Genomic DNA, 16,905 nt, shown 5'->3' on the forward strand with positions numbered 1-16,905 from the left:
ATAAAGAGGATTCTTGAGGAAGAACAGAAAGTGTTTATTCAATTCTCATGAGAAAAGGGCATCACCTGCACTAGGACGGACCAGCCGAAGGAGGCAAATTACAAAAGGCAAGACACCAATATATATCCTAATGCAAGAAAACTCCGGCCCACCACTATCCCTCCTCTCCATTGGCTGGGAAGCAGGCTTACAATCTAGGTGAGAAAACCTAGACAAAGAACCAGGAAATCAGGCACAGCCAATGGCAACTAGCTGCTGATGTGGCACTAATATGGTTAAGGTAAAGGAGAGGAATGAGGGAAGGTGGGGGGGGGGTGGCTTTCCTGGAGCAGGGAACAAACAACTGTATGTAGTTTCTTCTCTGCTCCCTTCCTCCCCAATGCATGATCTACCCCTCTTCCACATGTCCTTATTTTAGTAGAGGGCACTACTGTCTTCTTAGTTACCAAGATTCATGACTTTGGGGTCAACCTTGGCTCTTATCTTTCCTTCATTCCTCATATCTAATTAATTGATCAGTTTTGTCAATTTTACCACCACAATCTCTTGCACCCTTCTCTATATTCACATAACCACAATCCTAATCACTTTTCACCTGAACCTTTCTCTCTTTCAACTAGAATTTCATAAAATCTTGACACTTTTTCAACTCTATTCTTCATATAGCCACTAAAGAAATCTTAAGGCACAGATCTGTCACTTCCCTTTTAAAACAACAACAAAAACCCTACAGAGGCTCTTGCCCATAGCATAAAATCCAAAGTCTTCAGAATGTCATGCTAGGACTTTCATAATCTGACTCTAATCTTTATCATAATACTCCCCCTTTCAAATACACTGGGTTCCAGTCAAACTAGATTAATAGCAACACTGACATTACGTTTGAATTAATTTCCTCATCGGAGAATTCTTATGTTCCCTCAAGGCTGGCAGGATTGATGAGGTCAGGGAACCATATGTTTTTAGGCGTGCTTGAGACCCCAAAATACCAACATGCCGGGTCCTACTCAAACGAATTCGACTCAAGCCTTCTCATAGCCAAAGAGAAAAATAAAGTTTATTACAGATTCACCCTAATGGGTAGTCTTAAGAAATTTCACCATTTGTGATGCTTGTGGCTTGTTTTCATAAGCAGGCCAGATTCAATCTACTGAGCTAGATTGAATCTGTGCACCTTCATAGAGTCGGGATGAAACTTATATACAGAAAGTTTGTGGGACGGATATAGGGTGGTCCTGGGGTGATGGGAGGAGGGGTTTAGGGACAGACTTGAGGAGGAGTCTAAGGAGGAGCTTGATGGGACTGGGGTGAGGTCAGACTCCATCCAGCAAGAGAATGGATTAAGGGTGGGAAGTAGCTGAAGACTTCCTGGAGATAACAGACAATATAGGGTTAGGCTAGTTTAAGGGTAACAGATTTGGGCATAGACACCTTCATAGGATCAAGGGTAGGAAGTAGTGGGACTATGGAGGGCTAGGCTAAGAGTAACCTAGAGATTTAGGCCTAGTGATAATGAAAGCTTAGGGCCTCAGGCAAACCTACTGGCAAGATTCAAGGAGAGTTCAAGGGGGCTCCCACAGTCTAAACCCCATCAGGATCACGTGCCAACTGAAGTCTTTGTGGATTAGATCTCCCAATTAGTGTTCTTTTCCTCCTTAAATTATCTTACACAGTATTTACTAATCCGTATACACGTCCTTTTTACACAATTCTGTGTCTGTTCAATTCCTGGCCCCTTCCAAGCTCAGACCAAATGCCATCTTTCACAAAACTTTTCATGTTACCACCAGTAAGCAACCTCTTCTTCCTCTGAACATACCACTTAGTATGTTTCATTTTTCACTATGCTAATTCATTGGTGTCTTATCTTCTCTAGTATCTTGTATTCTTGTTAGATGTCTTATCTTTTTCGTTAAACCATTAGCATTCTTTAAGGTGTTGTTCCATATTTCTTTGTATGCTCTGTTAACACCTTTCATTGCCTTGTATATATAGTAATGACTCAAAAATGTGAAATCGACTTTTAAGAAAAAAAAGTCTCATTTAGATACTTGTGATTCAAAGAAACCCTTGTAATGTACTACCATGTTTTAGAAACAATTTTAAATGAGTCATCTAGCCATTGAGGGCCTGACCCAAATGTCCCCAGGATCTAGACATCTGAAGATGTGAGAGTCAGACAGACGAGATTTCCCTTCATTTTTAACTGGGAAAATACTCCATTTAAAGAAAAATCAAGTATGAAGTTTAACTTCGTAATTGTTAACAAGACATCTTCTTGTTTTACTAGAAAGGCAGCTAGGTGCTGCAGTGAATAGAGAGCTGGGCCTGGAGTCGGGAAGACCTGAGTTCAAATACTCCAAGGGATGTTGTAAGGATCAAATGAGATAATCATTGTAAAGAGCTTAGTACAGTGCCTGGCTCTTGTTATTGTTGAGTTGTTTTAGTTGTGTCTGACTCCTCATGATCCCATTTGAAGTTCTCTTGGCAAAGAAATTGGAGTGGTTTGCCATTTCCTTCTCCAGCTCATTTAATCAATGTTTATTCCCTTCTCTCCTCCCCTCACCCTTTATCATTCAAAAACAACTGGGAAAAACAGAAGAATAAAATTGGATGAATGTTCTGTTCCTCAGGGACATGAAGAAACTAAAGTACTCTGGGGATCTAGACTGCTCTGGAAGATTGATGTACCTTTCTCTAGCTGATCAGGAGATTGGGTCACACTCACATGAAGGGTTAAATTTGCTCTATAAGGTTCACTAAATAAAAAGCAAGTGCATAGTTGTGTTTCACTCCTAGGTTTTGGTCTATTAAATGTCTCGCATCATCATCGAATGTAATCCTGGTCTGAGGTTTAGGCATTCTCTAGAGCCGCTGAGTAGCAAAGCCACTTGGGATGTTCACTTGGGTGGAAGGAGAGGTGAAAGAATGCTGTTCCTTAGGCAAAGACAAGGAGTACCACTGCTTTGCCATTTTTGACAACAGGAATTCAATAAGTGAGCTATTAAATATGCAACTTACTAAATCCAACCAAACACAAAAATACAAGAGGGTAGTTGTTCTCCAGAATTTGGGTTTAATTTTTTTTTAATATATAAAAAGACAATAAATTACATTTGAGAACTCTGGGTTGTAATGTTCTTACAATGCATGATTACATATTATGCTATCTGCAATTAGCAGATAGATAACCATAAAGTAGGTGATAGCTGGGGCAGAAGGGTACTTTGGGGTGTGTGTGTGTGTGTGTGTGTGTGTGTGTGTGTTGTGTGTGTGTGTGTGTGTGTGTGTGTGTGTGTGTGTAAGGATTAGTTTTGCTCTAGCACAAAAGTAGTATAACAACAGATTGTGTAAGTATCACCCAGACTTGGAAATAAATTTCAACACCAGAACTGAAGTAAAACTGATTTTTTAAAAAAAGAACAATTTAAAGTTAAGTTTGGATTTGAAGAGTGCAAATGAGGACAGTGCTTAAAAAAAAATCCAGCCTCCGTATTATCCGCTCTTATAAATAAGCTCGAAGTAATAAGTTAACAGGGCTTTAAAAATGTGGACTCCTAAATAAATCAAAGTTTTTGCAGAACTAAACTTGGACTTTTAAAAAATGCAATACCCACCCCATTACTAGTTATTATTTTCCCATAATAAGAAATTATACTTTTTACCGAGGAATCTCATTAGCGGGTAAAAGCAAAAGGCATTCAAATGTAAAGAGTACAACAAAGTCGATAAAGATGCAAATGGTTCTCAAAAAACTTGTTTCTCAGTGTTAAATGAAATCAGTTCCATTTAAGTTTCAGGTATGTGTTCCAATTTGGGGATGGGAAGAGACCCAATTATCTAAGTTTTTAGATTGTTAAAAGAAAGAATGAAAATTTCAGACTCTACCTGTGGCAGGGTCACTACAGTTTCCTTTATGAAAGTGGAGGTTAAGCCCTGGTTCCACCTCCCTCCACACCAAAACTCCATGAAGCCTTCCCTGAGCATCCTCGGCAATGGCTGGCTTCCTTCTTGGAATTCCTTCAGCATTCCCCTAAGTCACCTATCAAACATTACAAGCTATTATAGATATTTGTGTGTGTCTTATCCTGCCCCTTAGACATGCACCTTTTGAAGACAAGACATATTATTCATTGCTGGATCTCCTAAGAGTACCCAGTATAGCACCTTGCTCTCAATAAATACTTAATAATCAATATATAATGGATAATTTGGTTTTCCAGTCATGGTCTAGATAGAAACAACAGAAAGATCTGTCGACACCTTAGTTGCCATTACATTTTTCAAAACTGTATTTGTAGAATAAACTTGATGCAAGTAAACTGTAAAATTCCCTTTACCGTGAATAGTACTTTGATTTTTATACATAACTTTACTCTTTACTCCTAGGTAATTTCTATGATCATCAGAGCTGCTTCTTTAAGACAGCAAACTCAATGACATCTGCCTTAGCCCATCTCTGTAAAGCATTTACAGCTTTTTCCAAAAACCTTCCAAAGAAGAAGGATGACAAGTGTGATGGTTTCACTGAACATCTCAATGTCATGCTAAAAGCTGCAGGCTACTGGACTGAAATTAGTTAGCTCTCTTCTGTTAGAAGAGAAATTTAAAAACCTGAAGTAGGTAATAAGTCATGAAAGGAAGAGGCTAAAGATGGAAATCTAAGCAGAGGAAGGGCAGATTATAAATTAATCAGAATAAGGTAACATATGTTCGGAAAAAAAAAGAAGCCACTCCATGTGGATAAAATACCAGGGCAAGGGAACAAGATTTGTAAAACAGGAAAAACCAAAATGACCCTCAGGAATGCGATTGACTAGCAAATTATTCAACCTTGGACAAGTATGGAGTTCTGAAGTTCTAAGCCTCCAAGTTCTTCCTATGAAGGCAACCAAGTAAGGCGGAAGCGGTCTCTGATTGCCTTCACAGCAATCTCTATTTTCACTACTGTTCTGTAGTAAAGTCCCTTAAATTGCTCTCCCATGGATTGCAAAGCACTCAAAAGTCATTTCTTAAAGAGAGTAAATCTCATTCCTGAAAGATTTTATGGACAAGAATCAACAACTGGCATTGAGGACAACTAGGGATAATTCTGTTAGAAGAACTTTTTAGAGTCTCCATAGCCAAGCTATCACTCCTATGCCTAATAACCAAGAAAAGATTCAAAGACACTGAAGCACAGAGTAGCAACTCTTCCCATTTAAAAAGGTGCTGCTCTATGACAGGTTCACGTACAGGAATCCTGGGACTTGAGAATACCTAAGTCTGCAGAACAGCAGAGTGTCAAATAGTCTAAGGCTTAACAAAACTATTTCTGCCTGGGAAAGCAAATCCTTTCTTTTACCTGGTTTTTGACAATTTTGGAAAAGCAAACTAGAGTCGAGTGAGTAAAAGATGTAGAGGAGGTAAGAAGACAAATCTTGTTTTCTTTCTGCCTCTGCCCTCTTGACACACATAAAAATCCCTGTCAATGGGGCCCTTCTTCCCTTGTTTTCAAATATCCTCAAGGACATTCAAAATCCTATCAATCACAATTAACATTTACAACTCGGTTTACACCAAGCTGTTATACAAGCTCAAAACACCATGAAATAGCAAACAATTGGGGCTTTCACATAAAGAACTGAGCCACCAGGTTCGCAAGGCCCAACATGATGATGAAGGCGTGGACTAACAGCGTGGGCCATGTCAGGCGCTCCTCGTTGTACAGGGATATTATGTGGATGAGAGACGGATATATGAACACGAAGGCCAGGCCACACGCTGCTCCTGAATATCTGCAAAACACAAAGCTCACTGTGTTAATGTTCTTCTTGAGTTTTTCTACTTTACAAACAGAACACAGTAAGATTTCAATCTCCCTCAACCTGAAAAGGCAAGGAAATCATGACTATTGAGAAAAGGCACTAGGGTTTAAAACTTTTAAAATTCCCCATCAAAGTTAATATAAAACATTATTTCCTGTTCATCTTTATCTGTTCAGGAACATCTGCTTGATAAAGAGTTCTTATTTTTTCCCAAAAGATCCAGCTGTCATTGACTGTAGCCACATCCCCAGATACATCTGGAGATAGGCTTCCCAGCTTTGATCTTATACAAATTAATTATGCATTCTGAGTTTTTAAGGGTCTGCTGGCATCAGTTTAAAAATGAAGATGGACATGAAGTGCCTCAGTAGCGTTCACTATAAATATTAAGGACTGTAACAAAAAAGGAACCCGTAATTACCCTCTTCCTCCTCAACAACTCAAGTTCTCTTGAATAAAGGTTTAACGGGTCCTATAAGTCTTTTCCATGCAATAAGTAACAGGGCTTTATTTGTGAGGACCCTCCCATTTCCTAAATACTCTCTTTCTCTCTCTGCTAAGGAGGATTAGAGAAACAACTGTGCTGGGCAAGGACTTTAGGACTCTGCCTTCAGAGATCTGATGGGGGGGGGAAGGAGGGAGGGAGAGAGAGATCTTTATATATATTTATATCTATATATGTATATAGGAATTTTTAGCACAACTTCCAGTGAACTTCCCTAAAGATGTACAACTCTAATCAATTCTCATTCCATTTATGCAATCTACCATAAATTTTTTTTGGAAAAGATAACAAGGAAGGGACTTTTCCATTTCCTTTGTGTTGTGTTTATCTATCTCCTGTAGTAGAGAAAAGTATACCCAGAGGGCAAGAATCAAGTCTTTTATTCCTTCAGTATAACCTCCAATAATGTTCAACACACAGTATATATTTGGTTAAATATTTTCTGACAAACCGTGGACTGTGAAATCATAGACATATGTTGTAAGACTAATTGGCTTTCATCCCAGAACCCCTCTTCTCCCAATGACAAGGGCAGCTAGGTAGGACACAAAAGAAGCAAGTAGAATGAATGTCTTTGATGGGGGAAAAGACTATATGAAGGATATGAAATTACAGGAAACAGGGATCCATTTCTTTTACCCCTTCAAGTACTTGGGGCATTAGGGCAAGAAGAACAGGTAGGAAGGAAAGAAAGATAGGAATGAAAAATGGAGGTGGGCCTGCACACAACTGTAACCCCAGCTACCCAGGAGCCTGAGTCTGGAGGATCTCTTGAACTGCAGTAGGCCAGGCTGGCTGGGAGTATGTACTAAGTTTGGCATTAATATGGTAAGCTCCCAGGACTAGGGGAGCCATGAAGTTGTCTGAAGGACAAAACCAGCTCAAGTCAGAGATGGAGAAGTCAAAGCTCCCATGTTTATCAGAGTGGGAAGGAGTTCATGAGTACCCCTTGTATTTCTAGTCTGTGTGAGACAGGAAGGTCCAGTCTTTAAGAAACTGGATCAGAGATGCTGAAAGACAACACTGAGTTCCAGGCCAATAAGAATCTGCTTAGTGTACAACACAAATGGGGATACAAGGTGAGTCATTTTTACATTTTTAAAAAATATTTTTAATGTTGGAAAGTTCTGCTCTTCCAGACACACAGGTAGGCATTTTGGGATAACTTGATTTGTAGGGCTAACAATGAAGTTAGGGAGGACATTTTCTTTTATTTTTTTCTTTTAAAAACAACTGTTTTTATGAACTTGACAAACACCAAACATTATGAACACTCCCCTATACAATGAAGAGCAGAAAAAGAAGATTGTATACGAAACTGTGACCCTAATTTATGTGCAACTTTTTAAAAAGTCTATGCAACAGTTGTGGCATCATGTGCTCAGTTTCTTCAGTGACTCCTATTTGTTCCCCACCTTACTCCTGACTCATTACTTCAGTGGGTTTCCCACTGTAAATGCTCTCTCTCTGCTCTGGGGAGCCATAATAAAATAATCTAAATTCTCCCCAATTTTATCTCTGAGTCCCCAGCTTGAGAACAATGCTCTGGCAAAACGTTTCAGTGCTAGATTTCCTTCTATTTTCTCCAACAAAGCTTTCACCTCAATTGATTCCTCCCCACTGTAATAAAACAAAGAAAGGTAAATGGATCTACCCAGAGCCCAGAATAAAAAAAGGCTTCAGAATCACAAGAGAGGTGAGGTACAAAAGGTATAGATTTACCACCTGTATGGAGAGTTTTGACACCTAGGGGAAGCAATTTAAAATTCTCTCTTTCTATTGTGAAAATACTCCTGAGACTCACATGTCTGTTTTCCACCTTATTGTACAGATATAGGGGACCCAGAGTAAGCCTGTTTGCCAAAAGGAGCCAATCAGCAGCCTGCGGTGAGCCAGAAGTTTTGCTCACTCCCAGATGCCTTTGCTGGCGTTCACTGGCTGACTGTGCCGAGCTGTGTACCTCAAGCCTGCTTAAACCAGCCTTATGGTCAACTGTTACCGCAAAACATTCTGCTTCTGTGTTTCACCTGGTCCTAGAAAAGACTGTCCACTCTCTATTCTAACTCTTCCCGGGACCTCCCCCTTTGTGGTTTTCAAGTATAAATTGCCCCTGCCTCTCCTAGGCACTCCATTACCTGGTTGCCCCACCATACGTGCCTAATATCTTTCCCTTTTAATAAGTAATTTTGTTCTGATTCAACCAGAACTCCTCTATATTTGGGCAGTGGGTTTTTGCGGCTGATACTATGTATGTAACACACAAACACACACACACACACACACACACACACACATATATAATAAAGATATACACATGGTTCTTTGGGGAGGAGGCAGGGCAATTGAGGTTAAGTGACTCGCCCAAGATCACACAGCTAGTAAGTATGTCAAGTGTCTGAGGCCGGATTTGCACTCAGGTCCTCCTGACTCCAGGGCCTGTGCTCTACTCACTGTGACACCTACCTGCCCTCATATGTTTCTTTAAAAGAAGATCTCTACTTTTGGTTTACAGAAGGTGGCACAGTGGATAGAGCACTGGCCCAGAAGTCAGGAGGACCCGAGTTCAAATGTGACCTCAGACCTGTACTAGCTGTGTGACCCTGGACAAGTCACTTAACCCTGACTGCCTCCAAAAAAAGAAAGTAACAGCAACTGGATCAGATGGAAGGAATAATGGGACCCGAGGCGGACAGAGACTAGGGCCATCCAAGAAAACACCCAGCCTACAAGAATACCAAGTGGGAGTGGATAAACTTCGACTTGACTTTTGCTAAAAGCTAGCACTTAGCTATGATTAGTTTAGGCATATTTGAAGAAGCTACCACGACACAAGTAGATTTAGACATAAGAAAGGCTATTTCCTATAAGCCAGTGATCAGTACCTTATGATTCCTCCTATGTTTGGGTAGAAACAGGCCATGCTCACTCCAGCTCCCACGATAATGAGATTTAGAACCAGCACATGGAAAATACTACGAATCAAGAGGCGGTCATGGAAGAAAGAAACAAAACAAAAAGAGAAAAACAAAAACCAAATTAGCATTGAACTCTTGAAAGAGAACTTATTTCATTCGTCACTTCTCCGAAATGACAACGATATACCTAACGAGGGTACGCACTTGGCTTCACCTTTTAGCATGAATCGGTTACTCAAATCAAAAGGACATTTAGTGACTTTGGTTCTACTAGATTTCAAACCCTTTTAACAGTCAGGCATAATTTTACAGATCATCTATATGCAACATGCGATTATTACTATCTTGTGGTTGAGAAACACCAAGGAAAATGATTCTCAATTAACTGAGTTTCCAGATAAAAGCAAACCCTTTTAAAGTAAAGAATGATCACAGGCTGATGAAACCCAGTGAGTTATACCAGAGAAAATGAAAAGCATCAGGGGAAGGATAATTTAAAACATGCTAAAGTAAACAGGTGGTCTGCTACATGATCCAATAGATTTAAAAAATGTCTAGTCTTCTAGCCCATATCCTTCTTGTCTGCTCAGGGACCTAACCTTTCATAGCGATGTGGAACACTCACTGACTAAGACACTGGCTGAGGCTTTGCTCTTTGTGCTGGACAAAGACACAGCAAATGTGTTCTTCAAGGAGTGCCACGTTTTTTAAAGGATATGCAAATGCCTCTGTGGGGCTGACCGTATCCTGGCTCATGCTCTGGATGGATGGGAGAGGGACCAAAAGAGGAGCTCCCAAAGCTTGTTCTGACACTGGCTGGTTTTCAGGCAGAGAGCTCTGAAGTCAAAGGGCCATCCTTTGGCCCCTATGGAGAGGGAAGAGCACAAAGAACAAAAGAGAATGAGCCAAGGATTTTTTTTTTGGCCCACTGCTGAACTGTATTTATTTGATTTCATCTGACCATAAATAATGCAAAGGGTGTAAGACACAACCGGAGCTTTGGATTTGATGAAATCCACCTCCCACATGTGGAATGCTGAGGCTGCTGCTGCTGCTGTCTCAAATCTCCTGAGGAAGGAGAATTAGCTGCTTTCAACTTTAGGTTTAGCAAATTTATGGCAGTTATTTTAAGTAAGTGCTATTTATTTAATAGATCTTAAAGACAGCTAGCATTTATATAGTGTCTACCATGTGCCAGGGACTGTGCTAAGCGCTTTACAATTATTATCTCATTTGAACCTCACATATAACCCTGGAAGATAGGTACTACTTTATACTTATTTTACAGTTGAGAAAACTAAGGCAACCAGCAGTTAAGTGACTTGCCCAGGATGTGAGTGTCTAAGGCTGGATTTGAATTTAGGTCTTCATGATTCCAGGCTTAACACTGTCATGTAGCTTCCAAGGAGTTTCTATTACATTTGGAACAAAAAACTGAGTTAAAGGAGCTGCTAAAATTTGACTATAGTAAATGAGACTTAAAAATAAAATGTTTACTTAACTTGATCAAAATATATTATAGATATATATATATATATATATATATATATATATATGATCAAAATTATATCAAAATATATTAAAGCTGAGACTTTTTTTTTTGTAAATATGAACATGTAATGAAACCTAAAGAGCTTCAAAGGCTGGCAGACACCTTAACTCTTCTTTTACAATCTGCCCTAACTCACATTGCTCAAATATGTAAATAACTCATAATAACTGAAATTAAAACATGAGTGTGCTTCTCACAAGCTCCATATTATAAGCATAAGGGGCTGTACACACACACACACACACACACACACACGTACGTCCTATCAATTATCTGAATCTGAAGGGATTAACAGTATTTTCATCATGGAGTGACAGGCAGGGTCACATAGCTTTTGCCTCTTCTCGGTGGGCTGTGGACAAGGGTTTGTCATGTGATGTCAGTCCTCCAGGCAACTCTCCAAGACTGTAGGTCACAGATAAGAGTTTTCTCCCCAACCAGATCATAAGGTAATCCAATTAATTTCAGAAGTCATTTAGCTCAGTTTCCTGCCTCCGGACTGGAGTGTCCTTAAATCATTCTAGATAACTGGAGTATGGCCTTGGGCAAATTACTTAAAATCTTTCTTGGCCTCAGCTTCCTCCTGTTAAATGAAGCTGTTAGGCTACATTACTCTGAAGGTCCCTTCTATCTTGAAATCTGTGATTCTTGGTTGTCTTCCCTATTTAAAGATATCCAGGGAAAAGAGTTTAAAAATCTGTCCTGAGTAACCAATATAGAACTGAAGGAGATTTTTATAGTTTAAAATGCTCTCTATTTTGAGATGGCAAATTTAATTGTGTCTGTTACATAACCTGGCACTGCAGAAATCCTACTGGCACAGAAAAGAGGCCTTACCTAGGGTAAGCATTACCGAAGATGAATCCCAATAGTTGGACTCGAGCCAAGTAGCCCAGGAGTGGGTACACAGTCATCATTTGGAACAGCAGAAATATCCTTCCAATGAATGACAAGATGTCACTGCTTGGGAAGTTGTCTAAAAAATTCTAATCCAAGACCATTAGTAAGAAAATGTCAAAACAATTCTTGACAAATAAACTCTAAACACAATACATGAAAGGGCAAGACTTGTTTTTCAGTGTAAGTACTCAGATTAGACTTTTGTCCATCTAAAATGACTATTTTAGTCTAATACTCTCTCATTCATAGTAACTTTGTGGAGAAGAGCAGTGACTTTACCATTCCCTCATGTGATCTATGGAGGCTTCTGCCTCAGCCAAGTATCAGCCATATCACCAAACAGAAAGGTATAATTTTCCTACTTCCTGTTTCCATTCTTGCCTCCCCAAAATGACTTGATATTTGGAAAATCTGTCACATAGAATTGTTCTTCATTCCTTTCTATGAACCACAGATGCTATACACATGCCGGTCGGGAGAACCAGATACAGATTGTATATTGGGGCCAGTTTGCTCATCAGAAATGAAAAATTCCCAGTAAATTTTCTGTACCTAAGAGATTCTGGAGCCAAAGAAGAGAAGGAAACTACCAAAGCTGCTATCAGAACAGTAATTTAATTTTTTCCCCCTGAATGAACCCATGATTTCATTGGCATAGGGAAGCCCCAGTGAGAAAATTCCCTCTGCCAACTCAGGCCTGTGACTACTGTCAGTTTACAGCTGAGGGTTAATTGACTTATTAGCCCTGGTCACACAGCCAGGCTGGGTCAGATGTCAGACTACAATGCTTACATTTTACTATTAATTATAATTCCTCTATAAAGCAAATAACAAAGTTAGCAATTCTGTGATAATCATCACTTGCTGATCCCCTGGAGGTGGGCTTCCTTCTCCACCGTGCTACTAAAACCACTTTCTCCAATGACCCAATTGCCAAATCTTCCTTGCCACCAAATTTCTCAAGCCTCATCCTCCTTTACTTTTCTAAATTCAATTAAATGGTTATTAAGTATTTCCTGAGAGCAAGGTGCAGTGCCAGACATCGAGGCACAAAGATAAAGAACGACACGGTCTTTGCCTCCAAGGAGTTCCTATACTACTGGGAAGCAGGGATAAGCCATGGACAGCCAGCCAAGTATAATTTCAAGGTGAATTGTGATGGGAGAAAAAGAGGAGATCCCAGGGAAGTTATGTGTGAAAATCTCTCAAAGAGGAAGAGAAAGTTTTAAGAAGTGGGAATTCTCTCATTAATATTTCCCTCCCTTGCCTCCTGTGAAGCTTCTCTCGCCTAGTTCTCTTCTTGTCTAACAGATCCCTTTCAGCCTCTTTCTCCTGCTCTCTAAGCAAAGAAGGCCTTCTAGAGTCTGTCCTAAGTCTGCTCGGCTTTCTCTTGGCAATCACAGGATCATAGATTTAAAGCTGCAAAGGGAGTTGATGTGATAACCAAACGAAATACTCCCTGAGTTCAAATCTGGCCTCAGACACTTACGAGCTGTGTGATCCTAGGTAAGTCATTTAACCCTGTTTGCCTCAGGGGGTCAGTGAACCTTTTCCTGTAAAAGGGCCAGAAAGTAAACATTTTAGGCTTTGTGAATCATGAGGCAAAATCAAAGATTATGCAGGTACTTAAACAGCAAGAGAGAAAATGAATTTCTGCCAATCTTTCTATCATCAAAATTGATTTCACATGTTCATCTGTTAATGCTGATTGTATTTGAAAATGTCTTTCACAGATAGATGTAAATGTTATTAGTATCCTTATTTTTATAGATAAGACATTGAGGCAAACAGGATAAGTGACTTGTCCAAGGTCACATAGCTCTAGTCTGAGGTCAAATTTGAACTCAGGTCTTCCTGACTCCAGGCCTATAGCTCTAGCTCTATCCACTGTGCCAACGAGATGCTTCTGATAAAATACAGTAATAGGATACACACTCAGCCTGGCATTAAAGGTCTTTTACAAACTGAACTGTTACTGTTCCTTTCCACATTATGCCCCTTAGCGAGTTACACACTGTAACCCAACTGGACTATTAGCCAATTCCCTTCCTGAAAACTGAATTCTCCAAACTTGGAATGGACATCTTCACCTCCAAAGCCCAGGTCAGGTTTCACCTCCTTCCTGAAGCCATTCTACACCACCTTCTCTTCTCCAACACCAGCCCCAAACTAAAAGTGATTTCTCCCTCCTCAATCCTTCTTAGAGCATTTTGAACAGATGTTTTCACGTTCTTCCTTGAATCAAACCACTGTAATTTGTGACCATATTGTATAATCCTCAGCCTCCTTCAGGGAAGAGGCTGGTGACCAAGTACAGTACCTCCTACACAGAAGGGATCTACAAGCATCTGTTAAATGGAGAAATCATAACTTTCTGGAATTCTTTTGTAACAAACCACCAGTGGATTTTACCATATACCAACAGAGGATCTCTTTCTGAAATGTAATAGGCCATCATTTGTGAAATTCAATTTGCCCCTAAACAACTTGTAATTCATTTAAAATGTGTGAGAGGCAAAATAATTCTCAGGACAACCAATCAGACATTTTTATAACATTATAAGGTTTATGAAGTGCTTTCCTTAAGGGCAAAAGTATTATAATTCCCACTTTATAGATGAAGAAACTAAGGCTGAGAGGTAAAATCTCTTGTTCATGACCACATATCTAGTGTCAGAGCTGGGATTTTAACCCAGGTTTCCTGTCTCAAAATCTAGCACTCACTCTACTACATTATGCTTCCTCTCAAGAGAATTATGAAGTATATTAAAAGCCCCTTTTAAGGTTGTTTTTACATGCAACTGGGAAATAAGATATACAGGCAATGGGGTATAGAAATCTATCTTGCCCTACAAGAAAGTAAGGGGAAAGGGAATAAGTGGGGAGGAGTGCGGTAATAGAAGGGAGGGCAGACCGGGGAAAGGGGCAATCAGAATATACACCATCTTAGGGTGGGGGGGAGGGGAGAAAATTTGTAACTCAAAATCTTGAGGAAATCAATGTTAAAAACTAAAAATATTAAATAATAAAAAAAGATGAAGAACCTAAAAAAGCCCCTCCTTTTTAGTTCAACTGAAAATATTATGAAATAACTATTTCTCCAGTCTAACATCCTTTCCAGATTTAGCTGAAGGAAGGAGACTTTATCAGTACTTTAGTTAAACTTCTCAGGAAACAATGTCCTCAGCTAAAATTATCTTCTACTAAAATCCCCTTGTGCTGACCCCTCCTGCCTTTTTTTTTTTTTAAAGAAAAGTGTGTAAAAGATCAAGGAGGAAAGCTAAGGACTCAGAAACTAGATTAAGGGTGGTAACCAGTTATAAAAGAAAATACCTCAATTCTAGTTAAGATCTTTGACCTCTTCTCCTGCAGGGAATAAAGGAATTAATCAGATGGGGGAGGTCTTTTGTGACCAGCTTCGGGAGGAAGCAGGGGTCAGGAAGAGAGCTCTTAAAGGAAATGATCTTAAAGGGATTGCATGATTTTAGGGACATGATTTTCCAAGATAAAGTAACTATTGTTTTGGATTGATGAAGTGAATATTAATTTATACCTAACCCTGAGTTGTGTAACTACATTTTCCATATTATGAAATTTTCCTTGTTCAAGATTACTATAGTTAGCAACAAACATTTATTAAACACTTACTATGTACCAGGGAGTGGCAGCTAGGTGGATACAGTGCCAGGCCTGGAGTCTTCCCGAGTTCAAATCTGGCCTCACACACTTACTAGCTGCGTCACCCTGGGCAAGTCACTTAATCCTGTTTGCCTCACTTTCCTTATCTGTAAAAGGAGCTGGAGAAGGAAATGGCGAACGATTCCAGTATTGTTGCTGGGACCCAAATGGGGTCATGAAGAGTCAGACACGACTGAAAACCACTGGGTGGATGGTGATGTTCTTGACAGTGTCAAAATAACTGGGTAGAGGGAGGGTTTAGGAGGAAAGCCAATAAGTTATGTTTGGATATATTAAGTCTGAGATGCCTTTAGGACATCCAGTTAGAGATGTCCAATAGGCAATTGTTGACATAAGAATGTATGTCAGGAGAAAGATCAGGGTTGGATAATTATCTGCAGAGAGCTAACTGAATTTCGGGATAGTACAGAATAGGGGTCAGCAAACTTTCTCTTATAAAGGGTCAGAGAGTAATTATCTTAGGCTTTGTAGGCTTATACAGATACTCGTAACAAGAAAAAAACAAATTTCCACCAAGTTTTCTTGTCAAAATTAAAAACATAATAATAATGATAATAATGCACAATTTTCTGTAACACAGCTCTACTAATGAGAAGAAAGGCATTCTTTTTTTGGAAGGCTAACATTTCATTTCATTGGGATTCAGAATTAGTGTTCTCTAGCATTAAAATTCATCTATTAATGCTGATCATATCTCGTACTTGAAAATGTCTTTGTCACAATAGACAGTAAATGTGAAATCATGAGCATACGATTTCTTTTAAAATAAGTTTTTATTGATGTCTTTTGTTTTTCATGTCATCATAGTTTCCCTTGTATCTCTCCCCCTCCTAGAGAGCTATCCCTCACAACAAAAGGGATTTTTAAAAAAAAGGAAAGAAGAAGAGGAAAAAATCAGCACAACCAACTAGTACATTGAAAAAGTTAAAAAACATGGGCAATGCGCAACACAAATTGGGGTGGGTTGGGGGTGTTCTCTCATATTTCTTCTTTTGAGTCAGAGTGTATAATTTTAATTGAGCCAAAAGCATAACAGTATTAAACACGTCTACTCACTCTGGACACATTTCTTGGGTTTCCATAATCAAACGTGATTTAATTAACTCATCATCAATAAATGGCTTTCCTTGCTTGGCTAACAAATAAGCCACTCAGAAACTTACTTTGGTTGCAATGACTTCTTTTTTATATTTTATTTTTGTCAAATTCTGCCTTGATGAGATAACTCATTTTAAATTTTGCAGTTTTTCTCACTGTTGCTGTCCTGTGAGCTGGAATACTGTGATGAGTGTTTAGTCTGGCAATGTTGATGTATTTTGGATTCTTTTAGGACAGCTATGTTGTCACTGCATTATAAACTCAATGCTCTGACATCTAATTTGATAATAAAATAATCCACATTCCACTGCCTTAAAAGTATGACAGTTAAAAGTTTTTTTTTCCTTGTTTTAACATGAGATTAAAAAAATGATGGTCTGGCACAATGCATGGCATGCAAAACATTGGAGTTTTAACCCCATCACTGCA

The 16,905-nt window shown here is 39.3% G+C and overlaps 1 protein-coding gene across 2 annotated transcripts in view; it reads right to left on the reverse strand.

The window, feature by feature from the left end:
- Positions 1 to 3,080: 3,080 nt before the first annotated feature.
- SLC38A9 (solute carrier family 38 member 9) overlaps positions 3,081 to 16,905 on the reverse strand; it is a 99,393-nt gene continuing 85,568 nt past the window's right edge. For both annotated transcript variants that reach the window (XM_036741146.1, XM_036741145.1), the window contains exons 14-16: positions 11,617 to 11,765; positions 9,195 to 9,284; positions 3,081 to 5,777 (exon numbers count right to left, since the gene is read on the reverse strand). In XM_036741146.1, the coding sequence (XP_036597041.1) occupies positions 5,612 to 5,777; positions 9,195 to 9,284; positions 11,617 to 11,765 (405 nt within the window). In that variant the 3' untranslated portion in view covers positions 3,081 to 5,611. The remainder of the gene's footprint in view (positions 5,778 to 9,194; positions 9,285 to 11,616; positions 11,766 to 16,905) is intronic.

Source organism: Trichosurus vulpecula, chromosome 1 (assembly GCF_011100635.1).
Source record: "Trichosurus vulpecula isolate mTriVul1 chromosome 1, mTriVul1.pri, whole genome shotgun sequence".
Taxonomy (NCBI): Eukaryota; Metazoa; Chordata; class Mammalia; order Diprotodontia; family Phalangeridae; genus Trichosurus; species Trichosurus vulpecula.